Source organism: Hevea brasiliensis, chromosome 15 (assembly GCF_030052815.1).
Source record: "Hevea brasiliensis isolate MT/VB/25A 57/8 chromosome 15, ASM3005281v1, whole genome shotgun sequence".
Taxonomy (NCBI): Eukaryota; Viridiplantae; Streptophyta; class Magnoliopsida; order Malpighiales; family Euphorbiaceae; genus Hevea; species Hevea brasiliensis.
In genome coordinates this window covers 70,484,777-70,504,120 of record NC_079507.1, presented here as the reverse complement: position 1 = coordinate 70,504,120, position 19,344 = coordinate 70,484,777, and the positions used below count along the sequence as shown (strand labels likewise).

The 19,344-nt window shown below is 34.0% G+C and overlaps 2 protein-coding genes across 2 annotated transcripts; one reads left to right on the top strand and one right to left on the bottom strand.

Annotated features, from left to right (window-relative positions):
- Nucleotides 1–9,399: 9,399 nt before the first annotated feature.
- Nucleotides 9,400–11,468, bottom strand: LOC110659378 (GATA transcription factor 1). The gene is made up of 2 exons (XM_021817293.2): nucleotides 11,034–11,468; nucleotides 9,400–10,240 (listed from the first exon to the last, which is right to left on the bottom strand). Exons 1-2 carry the CDS (start codon nucleotides 11,235–11,237, stop codon nucleotides 9,650–9,652), a joined length of 795 nt encoding a protein of 264 aa, XP_021672985.2. The 5' UTR covers nucleotides 11,238–11,468; the 3' UTR covers nucleotides 9,400–9,649.
- A 1,296-nt stretch (nucleotides 11,469–12,764) lies between these two features.
- Nucleotides 12,765–18,524, top strand: LOC110659379 (protein PAM71-homolog, chloroplastic). Its single transcript, XM_021817294.2, has 10 exons — nucleotides 12,765–13,090; nucleotides 13,829–13,988; nucleotides 14,900–15,083; nucleotides 15,782–15,829; nucleotides 16,701–16,797; nucleotides 17,127–17,290; nucleotides 17,500–17,565; nucleotides 17,783–17,833; nucleotides 17,932–18,036; nucleotides 18,128–18,524. The coding sequence occupies exons 1-10, from the start codon at nucleotides 12,970–12,972 to the stop codon at nucleotides 18,191–18,193; spliced, it is 1,062 nt and encodes a 353-aa protein (XP_021672986.1). The 5' UTR covers nucleotides 12,765–12,969; the 3' UTR covers nucleotides 18,194–18,524.
- Nucleotides 18,525–19,344: the final 820 nt, after the last annotated feature.

Genomic DNA, 19,344 nt, shown 5'->3' with positions numbered 1-19,344 from the left:
GCTAATGGATAACTGATATGATACCCATCAATTACAGTTTGTATCAGTTCTATTTTTAAAACTGTTTCTCATTAGTTGATAGCTGATTTTATTTTATTTTTTATTTTGACCGTATTATCTTTTTTATTTAATTTAAAAATTAATATTATTAATATTTTTATTTTTTTATTTATAATTTTAACATTTTAATTATCCTATTTGAAGTTTATTAAAATATTTTTTATTAATAAAGTAAAATATAAAATATTTATTTGTATCTAAAAACTTAAAATTAATTATAAATTTTTTATTAATAATAATAATTATTTTATTATTTTATTTATATTTTTAAAATTATTTAATTATCTTAAAAAATAATTATTTTCTTATTTCAATAATAAAATAAATGATATAATATAAAATATTAATAATTATATATTTATTTAAATAATATAATATATTAATTTAATAATTATATATTTAATTTAATAATAAAATAAATAATATAATGTAATAAATTTATAGTTTTATATTTATTTAAATAATAAAATAAATTATATGATATATATTCTTGTTAGTCATTTCACATATAACACTAACAGCTAAATATAATTTTGCCAAACACTTAATATAAAACAACTATCATCATCAATTGTATTCAACAGTTAAACTAAACAGGTCCTAAATCAAATTAAATTTTTAATTACCTAAAATTTTTTATAATTTTTAAATATTATTTAAATTAAATAAAAATTTAATGAAAAATTAAATTTAATTAAATTGAATTTTTAATTTTTATATGATTATTCGAACTGATAAATTAAATAAAAACTATAATTTATATATTATTTAATATTAATTTGTGAATTAAAAGATAAAAATACAATTATATAAATATAAATAATATTATAATTTATATTATTGATTAGAAAATCAATTATTTTGGTTATTTTTTACAAAACAATAGCCAAGATTGAACCCTTTTAAAAATTATTAATTAAATTGAATTGATAATCAAATTATGAACATATGTGAGTTTTTTGGAGTCATAATTTTTCATTATTGGGGTTTTTTTTTTCTTTTAATTTAGTTTTTTTTTTCATTGTCATATTTGATGGATACTTTCGCAGTTTAAAATATAACATAGAGCATTTAATAATTTTTTTTATTAATAAAGTGTAATAATGAAGCTTATTTTTATTAACATTTGATGGTTTAATTTTCTTTTACGAATCACAAAAATAGTTAGCTTGGGAGAGGATAATATTAAATAATATTTTTTATTAAATAATATTTCTTTGGTTTACTCATAATATTATTTTTCTATGTCTAAATTATTTCTAAACAAAATATTTATATTTTTTTTGCTTATGAAAAAATTATTTTGTATTTATAATGCTTATTAATAAATTGTGAATTTTTTTAATATATATATATATAAATGAAAAAAGCAGAGTTCTGAAGACAATTGCCACTAGGCCTAGAAAATGGGTTGAGGAATTGCACTTATTTGGGTTTGGCTAGTTTCCACTAAAACGTCATCTGTTTCAGTAGGTTATTGACCTCTTTTGTGGCTCTCATTACAAACAGCATTCTGATTTTTCTTTCTTTCTTTCTTTCTTTGTGTGCCACTGCAATTATTCAAATATGAGTTGGGCGGATTGAGACTTTATTTTCCACATACATTTTCAAGTAATTTGATTACGAAATGGTGATGTCTAGCATTTCCTATCCATTAAAGTCTGACTTTGAGTTGTACTCACATTTATAATTAGCATCACTTAAGGATCTTTAATCTCAAAGCAAGAATTAAGTAGATGAGATTAAAAAATTCCTCAAAGACTGAGTAATTTAATAGAACAATTAAGGTTAGAGTTTGTTTGGAGTTGAAGGATTTAATTTGTATGGATTGATTGATTGATTGGTGTGAAATGGATAATAGTTTAAGGTTAGGCTTTGGAGTAGGTGAAGTTAAATTAGTTACCAAGCTCACGTTTTCTAGTTTGAGTTTGGTTGAAGGTTTGAATCTCTTCCACACATTTGACATTAAACAATTGTTCATGCTGCGCATCCCAATTTTTTCAAGCTTGTGATATCGTCGAGAGTTTTGTAGATTGCAGCCATTAATGGAGGCGAATTTGGAAATAAGTGACCCAAATTCTGTTTATTTCACATCTAATGATTGGCCGTTAACCATCAACTTCATCACTAAAAAAAATATATATTTAATCTCTCAAAATTTTTATTTTTTAAAAAAATAATAAAAAAAACGAAATACTGATAAACTAATAGTAAATAAATAAATATCTAAAATGACATTGAGGATATGATTATAAAAGATTTTATAATCATTAGTTAGTGCTTAGTACTAAGCGTGGTAGTCTGGTAATTAACTTAATAAGATAATTTTATCCTACTTTGATTCGACTTCTCGTACTGTCATGATGATTAAATATTGTCTCTATTTCAGAATGCAATGAGACAAGGCGGCGAATTATCCAATGGTTTATCTCATTGAGTGTCACTTCGGATTCAATAGTAGGTTCCTTATTGTCATGATCCAACCTATGGGCCGAACCGGCACTAGAACCTGAGCCAGCCTAAAGCCCCCGAGACCCGTAATAAGCCTAACCATTTCTTAACCCAACTCTAAGGCCCATTTGGGCCCAATTTCAAGAATTCAACCGGACAGAGTCCAGCCATAAAATGAACCTTTCAACAGGGAGTTTTTGACTCACCCGACCTGTAAACACGTTATATAATCAATTTGGGAGCTCAGCTCACCCTCCACATACTCATACAACATAAAAATAAATGGGAGCTCAGCTCCCTCATCCAATCCATCAACATGCATAAAATAATAAGTTTATAGGTTCAAAATAATAATTTATATTACAGACACAATTCAAATAAATATTGCTAACACATGCGGAAATTCTAAGAATTAACAAGTTTATACAAAAATTAATAAAGGACCTGCGAAGGAGAAAAGCAGGTTAACCTCAAAAATATCCTCCTGTGGCCTGGAAAAATATTGAACAGGAGTGAGCGTTCGACTCAGAGAGTAAAATATCAATTTTAACCATAATTTCTATAACTATCTAAGCTAATACACCATGCAGAGTGAAATGCAACATTAATAATATTTTCACATCATAACAACAAAAAGGTAATTTGGAGCACTCACACACCCAGTAATATCAATCATAATATATGAGAGCTGATACCCTATATAGCTCTCTTAAATCCAACCTGTGCCAGCAAAGAACTCAAGCCGGACTTTCGCTTAATAAACCAAATCGGGGTCCCAGCGAAGAACTCAAGCCGTGTCTACCCCGAAGGACCGGGTCCCAGCGAAGATCTCAAGCCGTGTCTACCCGTCCTATCCATAGTCAACACCACATCACACGCACGCCAACGCACGCACACTGCTTCAAATTACCACAACAACATCCATGGCACTTTAACAGTTATGAATGCAACATAAAACGTGCCTAGAGTTTAACTACATAGATACATACATATAAGTGATGCATGGGCATGCTTAAACATATAATAATATCGAAATTACAATCAAAAATAATATTTTACTCACAAACTTGACAGCGGTCATTGTGGTGGCTGGGCGGAGGAAGAAGGCTGTCCCGGCTCACCTGACAATTTTATTACAATCATTTAATAAATTTGACTCAATACAAGTTAAGAAAAAACCAAATACGTCCTAAGTCGTGCCGAAAATCCGGCAGAGTCTCCCCTATACCTAGAACCTACTCAACCTGCAAAAGGGCTCCAAACGCACTTCTATATTAACAAATCATACACTCACAACTCAATCACATCACACAGCCCCTCCTGGGCCTATCCAAACAGTCCTTAATCACAATATGTAAATTTACAGTTTAGTCCTTATAATTGATCATTTTTGCAAAAACTGCCCAAATAAGCTCTAAAAATTCTAAAACCTTTTCCCGCGGTCCTTAGCAATATTACTAGGCTAATGCAAAAAGAATCATAATTTTCTGAGCTACCACGAATATTTTATGAATTTTTAATCCCATTTAAGCACTAGAAAATTACGAAAAAGTAAGGTTCGGGTTTACCTATGCAGATTCTGACTTCAAGGACGTGCTCGAGACATCTGAGAATAGTGGGGTAGCCAAAATCTTGATCCAATTCGGAGACTTTTTAGGTAGTTGGTCTGTCTGGCCGGAAATTCACAAACTTGGACAACTGTCAAATTTCTGCGAATTGAAGATACCTGCATGAAGCCCACAACACGGGGGTTAGTACATAAATTTTACGGAATTTTCTAAGCTCATTTAATGCTCGGAAAAACACTGCGAAATTCCGTGGGACCCACTGAAAAACGGTGTCGAAAAATTTTGAAATTTATATTGTCGCGAAGCTCTCGACGAGTGGAGCGCTCTAGTACTCTCTGTTTTCTTGTGGGGTTCACGGTTTGCGAGAAATCTAGCCCAAAAGTCAAAATGGGCTAAAATTTCCCGGGTAAAAATTGGACAAACTGCTAAATGGATTTCGGTGTTCTTGGTGTCTATGAAAAGCTCTCGACGAGTAGATAGGTTTAGACACAAGACCCGGCCCAATTGGTGGCCGTATCGGCCGGATGTGCGACGCTTGGTCGGTGCTTCAGCGCCGTGCAAGTCGGGAGGTGCCGGCAGTCGTGATGACGGGGAGGCGGTGGCCGTGGGAGGAGAGAGAAAACGGGAGAGAGTGAGAGAGAGAGAGGAAAGTCGAGAGACGCGCCGGGAGAAGAAAAAGGAAGAAGAAAGGCCGGTCTGATTCGATCGGTCCGATCCGGTCCGGTCCGGTTTGATTCGGCCGATTCGATTCAGAATATAAAATTTTGAATTTTTTTACTCTGTCTTGGGATCGAAAACGATGTCCAAAAATTCCAAAAAAATTCTAAAAAACTCAGAAAAATTCGTAGACTCTAAATATATTTTTAGTTTTGCCACGTGGTCTTTAAATTAATTTTTTAAAAATCATCAAAGTTTATACTTTTCGGAAAATCGAATCCGATTTCTAAAATCCGAAAAATTTCAAATAATTTCCTAAAATTCAAATAAAATAAAATATCAATATTTACCCAAAAATAATAAATTTAAAAATTAGGGGTGTTACACTTATTATGGGATTGAGTTAAATCGAGAACGTCAATTGATGACTCCGGACTTCAAGCCTAAAAGAGACTATGATCGTTATAGCCAGAGAGTTTTTATTTATTTTTTGTACATACCAAAAAAGAGTGTTTGAAATTTTTTTATATCTTTAATAAAATTATTATGATTTTATCAATTAGCATGTCTCCTCTCTTAGTCTGTATGCATACATATCTTCAATAAAAAAAAAAAAAAAAAAGGGAGAGAGAAGAAAGATCCAAACACTGTCTAACCATGGCAACACACACGTGAACTACAAAGCGCCCATAGATATGGATGAGGCCTAACTCATGCCCAAGCCCGTGCCCTTGTTCAATTGCCTTATATCCATTTTTCCATGCAATTGACTTTATATTGGGGGAACTATGGACTCAGCCTCGACCTTTGAATCCAATTTGGACTTCGTATTTTATACAATACAAATATTTTACTATTAAATTATCAATTATTTTTTTAATTCAATTAAATTAAAAAATTTAATTTTTGTGACATGATTTAATTAAATTAAAATTAATATAAAATTATTTTTCATAAATTTAAACATAAAATTGCTCATTTATCCAATGTCAATATTCGCCAACCTAACGTCCGTCAAAATTGTGTTACCGCCAAATTGATTGTGACATAAAATCTGAAATTGTCAAGCATTTTTTTCCTCAGAATTAATTTAATATTCAGGTGAATTTTGAAAATCAATCGATCATTGTCTTGGGATTAGGCAGAGACAGCCCATCCGATTCGGTATATGTTTCTGTTAGTTCCAAGTGTCAAATTTTGAATTTTTATGACCACCCTTTAATAGAAAAATTATGTTATTTTGTGTAATTATTTTATTTTAATTATTTAATTTTAAATTTATTAAAATGAAAATTTTTAATTTTAATTTTATTTCCTAAATTTTTTTTAACATGTAATAATAAATTTTAGGTTTATTTTTTAATTAATATTAAATTAATATTTAATGAAAATAAACTTATAAATTATTATTTTTTACATAAAGCGAAAATATTGTTAAAATATCGTATATTAATAAAATATTATTTTAAAAATTTTAATTAATTATTATTATTTAAAGTTATTATAAATTAAAATTTAATTAATAACAAATAACATATATATGTATAATTAATAATTTATTAATTAAATTTAGTTAAAATAAAATAATTTTATTGATAATGGTTATTAATTAATTTAATTATAAAGATACAAAAGTAAAAAGGTAAAAAAAATTAATTTTATTATTTTTGACTTAAAAATTTGTTATTATAAGTTTAAATGACTTTTTGGAATAAAATTAAAATTGAAAGATTTTATTTTAATAAATTAAAATAAAATAATCATATTAACTAAAAGACGATTAGTATAATTTATCTAAATATGGTGAAGTTGAAACATACGTAGCATAAAATTAAGTTATTGCTTTAAAGAATTTTTTCATACTTAAATGTCTAATGAATTTTTAACGTTTATATATATAAAAAAAAAATTCCCCACATAAATCAACAATATAATTCACTGATATATTAAAAAAATAATATTTATTTACAATATCATCACTCTCTTGAAACATTTTAAAAAATAAATTATATAAAAATATGTAAAACGTGAAATTCATCAATGACAATGTGTGAAACCTTATTAGCAAAGAAATTGCCATTTGTTAAGCATAGGGAGGATCAATTTGATTAGAAAATGTAAATTAACTTTAAAACTTTTCTTATTTGCTTGGACAAGGTTTGGTGATGAATGCGGTGTGGCCGGCCTTCCACAATCTCTTCCGAGTCAAATTTGTAGCAATATCAGCCGGCTAAGCATTTTGAGGTGCCCCCATGTCCACTCTTGAGTCTTGACAATAAAATTCAGTTGCTTTTTAGCAAGAAATCCACTGTTGTATCAAATTCTTGCTCAAGCAAAGAAGGGTCTTGTTATTCATTTTCCGAGAAAGTGCCACCCCAATAATAAGGACAATTACACAACCATTGCAACCTAATATTTTCGGTATTAAGAGACTCATAAGAAATTCATCACCTAATGCTTTCATTGTCAGTGTCCCTGCAAAAGCAATCATCCTCTTCTAATTTTGCCAATTGGCTAGCTGCTGCCTTTCCCCAAGCACAGTTAAACGAAATGGTAACAGGCTATTGATTTAGCCAAGTAAACAGTAAAATACAATGATTGTCAATTGTCATTAAAAAAAAAAAAACAACTGGGCCATGGAGAGGGTATGGAATTTAGAACTGGCAAAATTCATCTCCACCAACAAATGAAATTACAGATGAAAGTGGAACACAGACGACTCACTTTGTCACAAGCAACTCTTACTTAAAAGGACCTTAACTTCTTTTTTTTTTTTTTTAAGTGTATCCTAGTTGGAAGGAAGAAATCACGAGTCACCTCACAAGTTGGCCATGAATATGCTGTTTTCCCCATTTAAGGTAGGATGCTTTATCAATGGAAAAGATTCCCTTCTACACCATGTATGGTGTCTGTAAGTCTAGTCTAGGGAAAGCCAGACCCATACTACATTTGTTTCTTCCTTTCCTTTTCCCCTTGTATTCTCATATTATCATAGCACTTTTTGCAATAAATATGTTATTATCAGATTAAGGGAAAAAAAATAAACTAATAGAAAAGCTGTTAATTCTCCAAGGTCTAACAGAAGTTGCAATCATAATAACTAGCACTTGATGCATCTATTATTCCTCTACTAACAGAGACATAGATGATCCAGCCCTACTCATGGGTCTGCATTGAAATTTTGCGTACTGACACACTTTGTAAACCAGTTCTGATATCAGGCAAGGCCAACACCCTTTTTAAACCAGTTCTTCAGCAGCACAAGATTTTCTCTTTCTTCTTTTCCTGTTCTCTTATCTTGGGTGAGAGAGGGAGTTGGCCAAATTTTCTTACCTGAGAGACAATTGAGCAGGGTATGGGAAGTTTGTGTTTGTCCCCCAATCATTTTATTAACTCGTTAATACCAATTAGTCCATTTATTCAGATGACCAACAAGAACAGCTCATTTACACTGTTGCTCCCACAAGGCCAATCAAACTGCTGGAGGAACAAAAAAAAAAAAAAAAAAAAAAAGAAAGTAGATTGTCCCTTGTGATAAAATTATGGGTGCAGTTGCTCACCTGTCACACAAGAACATGATGACACCATCATAGAGAAGATTAGTGCTTAACCCATGGTGGTTGTACAGGGTCCCTTACCCACTTCTGGAAGTAATGTGTTCTACAAATAATTCAATGTTTGACGTATTCAATGCCATGACTACCGGGGTGGTGAGGGGGGACCATTTCAGCCGACTAAACCCTGTACAGGTTATTGATTGCTTAACGTTTTAAATTGCTTTTATTTTTCACAGATTGTCTTATCAGGCCGTTATGGCTGCATTAATGGTATAATTTTAACCGGCATCATACCCTTTTACCCTGGAAATTGTTAGAAACCACAAATTACCCTGAAATGCCCTGTCCTTACTGTTGCTCACATGACTGTGCCAGGCAACATGTACGGTATCTAAAATGCAGAATTCGAGCCCCTCGAACCAACCATTTTTTTGCAAAAAAAAAAAAAAAAAATCAACCATTTTCGAACTGAAAATCAGTGTTTTAAGTTTTAACAAAAGCAAGTAGTACTTGACAGGAAGAACCTTCGGACAGATAGTAAGGACCACCATCTGCTAACAAGAACCTCCAAAGCTAGGGAATTTTAGCAGCATCAGGACCGTAGATTTGTTTACCTGTCTGGAAAACACATTTTATGTTGCCCTCAGTTGTCCAGAACATCAAATCTTCCCAAACCCCAAGGGATGAAAACAAAAACCTCAGGAGTTTCTTCCTCCATGCAAATACTTGTTCCATCAGAAAACTGCATCTTCAACATCTGATGAAATCCCTCAAACAGAAAATTTGCATTTACGCAAGCTAAAAAAAAAAAAAGAAAATTAAGATAGAATATTAAACTTACAATACCCAGGTCTGTTGTAATTGGGAAATTCATGGAGGATTTTCCCCCAACAACCGAATTTGAATTTTGTTACAGCTCACCAACTATCCATAAGAAATGAGTTAGCTCAAAGAAATGAGTTAGCTCAAAGAAATGAAACATGACAACCAATCCTTTCAAGTCTCAACTCTCAACTAAAAAAATATCACGAAATCCCTCAACCACAATTTCACTTTTCTTGAATCCCATCATCTGCAAATCCAATCCAAGCAAATGCAGCCAAAAATAATTAAGATAGGACAAAGCCCAATAACACTACCTTGCTTTTCTATTCTAAAAACATAAACCAACCAGCCATTCACACTAGCAAGTCAAAATTTCCCTTACTAAATTTCAATCGAAAGCAAAGAACATCACTAATCACCTATTCCATTACACCAAACCCCTACTTCCTAACTATGCTAGCTAAAAAAAAAAAAAAAAAGAGGTAAACAGAAAAACCAAAAAAAAAAAGAGGGGCGCCAATCACTGCTGCCCTAACCTTTCTCCATAGGTTTTACAACCATCAATCCCATCATCTGCTTTTGCTTCCTCATCTCCATAACTTTCCTATGCGAATTTGAATGCAATTCAACGCAGAACGTCGGGCTACTTGCGGGCCGGTACTCGGGCACTAGCCGCCCGGACTTATACCTCACTCCACAGGCATTGCACAAGGTTTTGGGCCCCAGCGGCCCGGCCCGCCATTGAGGGGTCTTTTCAGCACCGCAATGCTGGCATTTTCTACCCATTGTCGATGATGTTACAGATGGCTTCACTGTCTTCAAATTCTCCAGACTCCACCAGCACTGTTGGGCTTGGAGGTCGCGGCGCCGCCGGCGGTGATGCTTGCTTCTGGCCTTGACAGGCACCTGAGGACTGCGGCAGTAATTCATTATAACGCTGCCATTTGTGCCGCTATTCCCGCTGTTGCTGGTGCTGCTTGTACTGCTGTTCTCCAGCACCGAAACTGGGCTCCGGTGCTTGGGGAGGCTACCCGGGTTCTCCGACAAAATGTCGACAAATGTTTCCACGGCTGGGAAGGCGTCTTTGTTAGATAACCATTCAAGCTCTTCCTCTGCAAATTCCTGAACGAAAATGGGAAATATTAGAATCCAGAACCCCATAAAACCCCATTTGAGATAAGAAAAAGGGCACGAGTTGACAAATGTTAACTCAGTAACTCGAAGGACTCGTACTGTCTATAATTGGGCGCCCCATTTTCATGTGGGCCACCCATGTGATATATTGGCCTTAGCTGAAAGAAGGTGTTGAACTGTTGAGGCACAGTGGAGATTTTTTATAAGCCTTAGGATGATGTTGTCTTTTCAAGTGGGGGGTGAGTGCCCTTGTCAATTTACAGCCAGATAAAGGTTAAATTTTGCTGGACATTTATTGAGTACAACTCTAACCTCGTGAACCACAGCTCACGAAAATTAAGAACCATTAAACCTTTGAATTGTCATAAGTACCCTCAAAAAACATCCCACTTTTTACTCTCACGTGTTCGTAAATCCGAAAGTTCCAAGTGGTCAGAATTGTCCATTCAAAGCAACAGTGTGAGGGTGGCTATCTAAAAGAAACAAAATCAAATCAGAGAGTCATCAACAACTTGTTCAAAAAATATCAGTGCGTGTACCATTCAATGCCGTCTACTTTGACTCGGCCGAGTCGCCGTCAAGGCGAGTCATTCTGGCTTAAAAACTCGGCCACAACCGCCCGAGTTAACTCGGCAACCACCCTAGGACAGACCAGCCGAGTCAGGGCGATTCGAGCCCAAAAACACCCGCAAGACGACGTAACTGGGTAGTTTTGAGCCCTTATAACCCTTAAAAGGAAGATAAAAAAGCTATGACGATGATGATGGAGGCATAAACTTACAGGTAACGGACGGGTAGAATCATCCGGGTGGTCGAAAACATCGAAAGGAGGAGGGGGAACGGCAAGGCCATTTGGTGGGGGCTTAAGGGGAGGAAGGGCCTTTCTGGGTTTGTTGTGGTCTTCATCATCTTCTTCCTCTCCTATATCAGAAGCAAAGTCCAGTAAGTCGTCCATGAAGCAGGCAGCTGGGTCAAGAGACTCCATTTCTAGATAAAGAGAAGGGCAACAGGATGTCCAGAGAGAGAAAAATGTTGGGAGATGGAAAAAATAGGTTTTTGGGAGAGGGTGGGGGTGTGCGTGTTTTGCCTAATATTATCACGATGGACTCGAGGGTTTTTGGGTGGGAACGAGGGGATGACAAATTTTTGATGTTATTAAATTTCCTTTTTAAAAACGTCTATTGGGTAAGTATCCCATGCATTCATAACCTTCACATCCTTTCCTTGCAACTTCATCAGCAACCCTTTATATTGCTTCCAATTCCTAACATTTTTATTCCTCTAGTTGACCTCTTTTAAATAATTCATAATAGTAATTAAAAAAACAAAAATCACCATGGCAAGAGGAACATTGTAATATAAATACAACATATATATGAGGGCATTATGGGAAAAGGATAAAAAAAGTTAAAGGAGTTTTGAATTGATAAAAGAGGGAGGGGGCGGGCAACTCACGCAACGGCCACACGATGCGTTCCTCCCAATAATCACCAACGCCCACGTCATTTGACAAATAAGAAAACGCCAAGTGGATATACCGCTATTTTCTCAATTATTCTTAGAAAAAAAAAAAATCTCAATCTTTGACCTCCCCGACACCGCACGTGGCGGCGATGATCTTGTGATACTTGCATATGTTTTGTAGCTGCATGGATCTCTTGAAATAAATTAAAAAAAAAAAAAGATAATAATAATAATAATAATAATAATAATAATAATAATACTCACAATAATATCAGTTGTCCAATTGGTCCAAATTGGGCCCTTTATAATTTAAGTGTGGGGCCCGCTTGCATGTTGTATATGCATGTGCATGGATGGGGTCCACCACCTGCACGTTAGCGGTTGGAAATTACTAATTTAGGAAGAGGAAAGAGGGAACTGGGAAAGGTGTGTCCATATTCTCTGTCACGAAACGTGAGAGTCACGTGCTGTGGATGAGAATTATTGCTTACAATAGTAGACCATCCAAAAGGTTCAAAGAATTTGATTACTATAATTACATGGAAATGGGACGTTTGCTTGTGCTATTTTTACATTTTTTTTTATATACAGTGCATGCATATGGATATTATTAATAATTAAATTTAAAATTTTATAATCTCAAAATTAATTTTAATATCACTTAATTAAAATTTATTAGTGAAATATAATTTATTTTAACTATGCATCTAAATTTTTATTTAATTTAAATATTTTTTTATTTATTCATAAGTTTGTGTTTTAATAAAAATTTTAGTTAGGATACTATTTTTATAAAAATAGTGCTTAATCCAAATCAAAGTGTTTTTTCAAATCTCAAGCCCGCCGAAAGGAGTGAGGAAAGGTCTTGAACTCTGCTTTGGATGCGAAGGGGCTTGGGCCCAGACTCCTTAAAGCCTTTAAAGGTGGTTGACGGCGACAAACCGTTTGCCAAATCTTACGTACGACAGTACGAGTACGATTGCCTGATTGAAATAAACGTCGTCGTTTAAAAGTGATCCTCCCATTTTATCTCCTTTGCACACGTGGCCGCTGGCAACTACTCCCAGCGCCAAATGAAATTTTCAGTACCGAAACTCTTCTGTTTCTCTCCAAGGCCGAAGCAGCATAACACCAGAATTTCGCCATTTGAATCTCAAAATAGATACCCATTCGAGTACGGAGCTGAAAATGAATCGGTGAACACTGTTTTTGAGAACCCAGGAAAGGAAAAGGAGGACAAAAGAAGATAAACTATGCAGGGGCTGAGTTTTCAAAGAACACCATTCATTTCGAGGGGGAAGCCTCCCTTATTGGCTTTGGTGGATTCATTGCCATGTTTCGCTTGCATTTCTAGAAAATCCATTTCTCCTTCTCGTAATTTCTCTACCACTCTCTCTTTATTTATTTCCAGTTTGCCTTTCATTTAAACTGAATTGTGGTAGGAGGAAGTAGGAGAGGACTTTACTTACCTCTAATTCAATTTCAGTAAATCATGATTCAATCATCTTAGAGTTTCTGAATTGTAATTTTAGTTATGGTCTGTTAAGTGATTTGTTTACTGAAGCTAGAAGAATATGCGAGGAACTGAGCTATCTGGGTTGAGAAGTTTTGTGCCTGGAAAAATTCGCTGGTTTAGTTTGAGCAAGTTCACCGTGTCATAATTTAGAAGTTTGACTATTGTTATAACTGAATTTTTTGTATTTGCTGAAATTAAAGAAATGGATAAGTGAAGAATGAAGCTCGAGGGAAAGGAGTAATTCTTAGATAGTAAAACATTTGATGGTGTTATTTTCTTGAACTGAAGAGAAGAACCCCAAATATTCTGGGGATATTCTCTGTTGTATTAACAAAGTAGTCATCCAACACAAGCAATTATCATTAATCTATCATATTATCTGAATCTAAGTTTGGCATTAGGTTTCTTTTGATTTTAGTTGAGTTCATCACCCATTCAGGTGTTAAAGCCACTCCTCAAAAATATTCTTTGGTCATACTTTGTAATACTCGAAATACCATGCAATTAGTTATTATAAGTTTATTTTTGTTTACAATATTCACATGATGCCTATTTCTGTGGGTAAGCAGTTAATTTGAATTCTATTTTATTTGCAGTAAGATACAGAGAAATCTCAAGGTTCAATTCCTCTTTTGGTAGACTTAGACCACAAGCATCTAATGTTAGTATTGGATCTGGGGGCTATGAAGGTCGGGAGGAGCAAGACAACCAGAAAAGTTTTGTTAATGGTCCATCCAGTGACAGCTCATCGGAAATGTGAGTGATACCAATGCCATTCTCTTAATACTTTAAGGTGGTAAATATTTGTGTGGTTAAAGCCTTTAGGTCAAATGCCACTTCTTCCACAGATACTATTTTGAAAATGATCCTTTGATGCATTCCAAATCATGCATAATGAAAGAAGTAATTGACAAATACATTTAATTTTCTTTAAAAATTAAATAGTTAATTGCTTTCCTTACATAAAGTAAAGTTAGTAATCCTTCTGCAAATTTTATTAGTTTTCAGATTGGTTTTACTGAAAATGCTCTCTGAACTTGTGATGTAGGAAATGCTAGGGATTTTAGGACTACCTATTTTAGAAAAAGAAAAATAGAGATCAGAGTTTTATTTGATTTGTAATTTGTGACTCCTAATTAGAACTGAATAATTTTAATATGATTGACAATTGCTTTTAGCTAATACGTTGAGAATATGTTTCTCTAACCCTTGGGAATTTGTTTCTCACCCCTAGTTCCCCATAACTCTACTGGTTCTACATCAATTTGGCATCAGAGCTTGTTCTACATCAACTTGTTTTTTTGAGATATCATATGATTCCAACCCTTCACAGAGCCCTGCCGAAGATAATAGATGCCTTTCATTGTAAAATTGTGAAAAACTATGTTTTAGTATCTATCTGTCCATCTATAAATTAAATGGTATTGATGTATATAAGCAATTGAATGTTTTTGAAAAAGACCTACACAATTAACAGATAAGGTTTATTATTAGTTTGTTCACATTAAGAAAGTATTCCTTTGATTTCAAAGGCCAAACCTGTTTTAAACTTCCTTTCACATTGCATGATCCAACACATTATCTAATTGGTGTGTTTGAACTTTGAAATTTATGATAGGCTATCTTTATTTAGCCTCACTCATTTATATTTCTTTCATGATTATCAGTGTGAAATCTCCCAGCAAAATCCCATATCCTATATCTATAGCTATTGTGCTATTTGGATGCGCTTTAGTCTTTTCATTGATTGCCTTTGTGAAAGGTGGTCCTTCATCTATCTTAGCAGCGATTGCAAAGTCAGGATTAACAGCTGCATTCACGTTAATATTTGTTTCTGAAATCGGGGACAAGGTAACCAGCTTACAATTCACAAATATGTGATTTATCCTTTCAATTGTTGCTCTGAGATTTTGTTTGACATTACATTTAAATTGCTGATTATTGAAGTCATAAACTGTGTAACAGGGAAGCTACTTTATTTTTCCTTTTTCAATCATAACATTTTCATGGGGAGCTTTATGTTGTCTTTCTTGTGAATTTAAAATTTTATAGTTGTTAGTGGCTGTTGCAGCTGAAGTGCATTTTATGCTCATTGCTCTTGATAATGAAGAACACACTTACCTTTTAGCAATATCCTGAAACCTTGGGAATGAGCATTTTGTTAGAACTGGTAAATTACAATAGTTATTAAGTTTTCAAGAGAGAGATCAGGACAAAATCAATTGCCCAAACATAAAAGAAGGATACATTATACGTACTTGAATTCTTGGTGGAGTTAAATGATGTTCTATTCTTGCACATTTCCAAAATGAACAGAAAAGTACTTTGTTTGGAGCATATAATATGCATAGCATTGTTTGGATCTCTATAGTTATCGCGTTATACTATATAACTCTTTAGTGTATGATTGTGAGAGCTTGCATATTTGACCAGCACTTATTAATAACATAAAATCACCAAAAAAAATTGTGTTGGAGCTGGTTATCACACTTACCATTTTTCATTTTCTATTCCTGAGCCTGAAGTTAACTTTTTCATTTATTGACCAGACATTTTTTATTGCTGCGCTATTGGCTATGCAATATGAGAAAGGACTGGTATGTACTGTTCTGACTTCTCTTTCTCATGCTTCACCTTGCTGCTTCTTAATTTTGATTCACATATTCTTTATTGCTATATTTTTCAGGGCTTGTTTTGAGTTAAATTTCTCTAATAACCCATAAATATGGCAGTTTTATTACCATGAAAGCAAACAAAAAGCTGAAAGTATAAAAGTTTGTTATCTTACGCTTCATGTAGAAACTAAGAAATGATAGAGCAATAAGTGGGAACTCCCTGCTACTCCTTTTTAACCACCAACCATTAGTAGTTCCCTTTTCCTTAGTTTCACAAAGTACGACTTTAAGAACATTGCTTATTATAAGGTCTGTAAATGGGGGTGTCTAAAATTGAGACGACCCTTAAATGTTCATTTCGGTTTTTCTCTTTATTCGGTTCGGTTTCCAAAAATATTAGGTTAAGTTTATTAGGTTTTGTACTTTTTCAAACCGAACTGAACCGATCAATGTTCACCCCTAGTTCTTGTTATAAATTCATCCCTTTTCCGTTCAGCACCTTTGGTCTGTGTCCTTACTACCAGAAAGCTTGTCATGCATGTGCATTTGGAGTGTATAGAGTGCAATGGACTGATCAAAGACAATGATATAGATCCTGTCTTGCACATTTCCTTGATCAGTCATTTTTCTAAGAGTCTGTTTGGCATTGCTATTGGAGTTACTATTTAAAAAAACATCTTAAATAAGTTAATTAGAGGGTATTAATTGATTTAAAGTTAAATTTGACATATTTTAAGTGTAAGAAAATCCAAAACAACTTTTTCAAGTCTTTTTTTCAACGGCATTTAAAATATTGCTTTTATAAAAAACATATTTTTGACCTTCCAACCTTTTTCGCTATATCTTTGACAAGGTTCTTCTGGGATCAATGGGTGCTCTTTCACTTATGACAATCTTGTCAGTTGTAATTGGACGGATATTTCATTCAGTGCCTGCTCAGTTCCAAACAAGTGAGTTTCGGGTATCTCTCATTGTGACCATGGTTTTCTTATATGCTTTATGGTGATTTGAGTGTGACACAAAGCATGAATTGTATAGCGGAAAGTGTAACGGATAATAAAATGAGTTAAGATACACATGCATGGCATGTGCTAGATGTCTGTTGATGGATAAATTAGATAGTTCATGTTTATGGTTAGATTTTGATCTATAAGTCAGAAGTCCTTTATGATCCTGAGTGCAGGTTTTTGAATTTATGATCTTTCTAACCAGGGCAATAGCTGTATGCAGTTCATATTGAATTCTTGATGTTTCTCTTACTTTCTTGATATGTGAGCAGCCCTTCCAATCGGAGGATATGCAGCTGTAACTCTTCTAATGCTCTTTGGGCTCAAATCAATAAAAGATGCTTGGGATCTTCCATCGAGTGAAGTTAAAAGTGGTGACAAGAGCAGTCCCAAACTTGATGAATATGCTGAAGCTGAGGAACTTGTAAAAGAAAAAGTAATTCTCTAACTTGGGATCCCTGCCTCGAGACTTTTTTCTTACAAGTTCTGATATTTCATGTATATATTATTGGATTGTGAAAAATTATGCATAGCATATTTTGTTCAGTGATTTTACTGTTGGAAGATTGTACTTTGTGCTAATTTACATGTTTGTGTGGATGTATCCAAAATTTTATAATGGCTGATGCTTTCTTATGTTTTCAGGTCTCAAAAAGGCTCACAAATCCATTTGAGATTGTCTGGAAGTCATTTAGCCTTGTATTCTTTGCTGTAAGTGTCTTTGTCCTTGTTTTCAGCAAAAAACATCAAGTTAAAGAAATAAAATCTCTTTGTTTTTCTTCTTCTTTTTTTCCCTTTTATATTAAGTTAATAAATTAGATGGAACTTCCATTATCTATACACAATAACATGCAATTTCAGCATGAAATTAAAATGTTAAGTTTTGGGGCTCATGTTCCAATTTTTACTATGTTGTGATTGCTTATAGGAATGGGGAGATCGCTCAATGCTTGCAACAATTGCTCTTGGGGCTGCACAGGTTTAACTGCATCAATTTGACTGTATCATAACTATTTATTCTCTCAATTATTCAAAATTTCTCTGAAAGCAACTTCCTTTTTTCACCTTTTTCTACAGTCTCCATGGGGTGTGGCAACTGGAGCAATTGCTGGACACCTGGTTGCAACATCTATTGCAATTCTAGGAGGAGCCTTTCTTGCCAGCTACATTTCAGAAAAACTGGTAAGAGCCATGAGTTTCTAATCAACCACTATGAGAATCAAAGCTTTTTACACTCTGTTTTCCATGCAATTCACTCTCATCTTTCAATTAGGTTGGCTACTTGGGTGGAGTGCTTTTCCTTGTTTTTGCTGTTGCCACATTTTTTGGAGTTTTCTAGTAAATTCATGGGGAATTTATGGAGAGTTTTTAGTGCAACCATAATGGAGCACTATGCCTGCGATTGTTGGACCTCATTAGTTACTAGCGAAGAAGGATGACAAACAGAAGCCCGAAAGACACCATGGATATGGCTTTGTCTAACAGGCATTTCATACTTCAAAACCTCAAGTTAGGATGAGTTTATGTTATGTTGCAGTAAGCTATTTGAAAGATTATAGTAGACAACTTTTGATGGAGAGATGGGTTTGTACATTGTAAAATTTTTCACAGAAATAAAACAGGTGTAGTGAATAAGATACTGCTATGCAGTATTATTCTATGACTTCCAACATTGAGGACGTGAAAGTTTGAAACACATGGGATCTTGTTGAGAAGACTGCTATGCTGTTATGAAGACATGGATGAAAAAATCAAGTGCTAAGCTGGAGCCTATGGCTATGGTCATCATGTAATCACGTCATTTACACTTCCTGTCTATAGAAGAGAAGAAGAGATGCTTTGTATCGCTGCTTAGCATTTTCTTCTCCATATGAATAAAGTTGATAATATTAATAATACTGCAAAAATAAGCGAGCAATAATATATAAACGATTCAAAAAAATTAAAATAATAAAATGGTAATTAAAAAAAACCCTAAAAGTTAAAACTGCACAGCTCTATACTATTTTCCTCCTATGCTTAAAATTGAAAGTACGTTTTGAACTGCGAGAACTCACCTCCCTTTCAACTGGGTGGTTCAGAAATCGCTACGAGGCCTGTCCAGTTCCATTCTTATGTAAATAGTATTATATTTTGCAGGTAGGAAGTGAAGGTAGAGACTTGAGACCCCAGAGAAGATGTCATGAGAGCTGCCATTTCTATATGGCCAACATTATCAAATATCAAGAAAACCAGTACTGGGACTACCTTCCAATTTCAATGGATCCTCCAGTCTCCAATCTCGATTAACAATGGACCACCCAGAAAGGCCAGTGAGGGCTTCATCACTTAAACTGGAAATGCTGCCACTTTTGAGACCCAAAACAATTAGGGACAGAAAATCTGCGACAGCGGCAATAGCAGCAGCCGCAGCAGGAGGAGGAGGAGGAGTGCCTCTGCCGCCACTTGATTTAACAGAAGACAACATTAGACAGGTCATAGCTGATGCTA

Excerpts from the sequence above, each read along its gene's own strand:
- LOC110659379 (XM_021817294.2), top strand. The coding sequence starts at position 12,970 with ATGCAGGGGCTGAGTTTTCAAAGAACACCATTCATTTCGAGGGGGAAG. Across the intron at positions 13,989-14,899 it reads AGTGACAGCTCATCGGAAAT|TGTGAAATCTCCCAGCAAAA; the intron begins GTGAGTGATACC and ends CATGATTATCAG. Across the intron at positions 15,084-15,781 it reads TTTCTGAAATCGGGGACAAG|ACATTTTTTATTGCTGCGCT; the intron begins GTAACCAGCTTA and ends TTTATTGACCAG.
- LOC110659378 (XM_021817293.2), bottom strand. The coding sequence starts at position 11,237 with ATGGAGTCTCTTGACCCAGCTGCCTGCTTCATGGACGACTTACTGGAC. Across the intron at positions 10,241-11,033 it reads ATTCTACCCGTCCGTTACCT|GAATTTGCAGAGGAAGAGCT; the intron begins GTAAGTTTATGC and ends ATTTTCGTTCAG.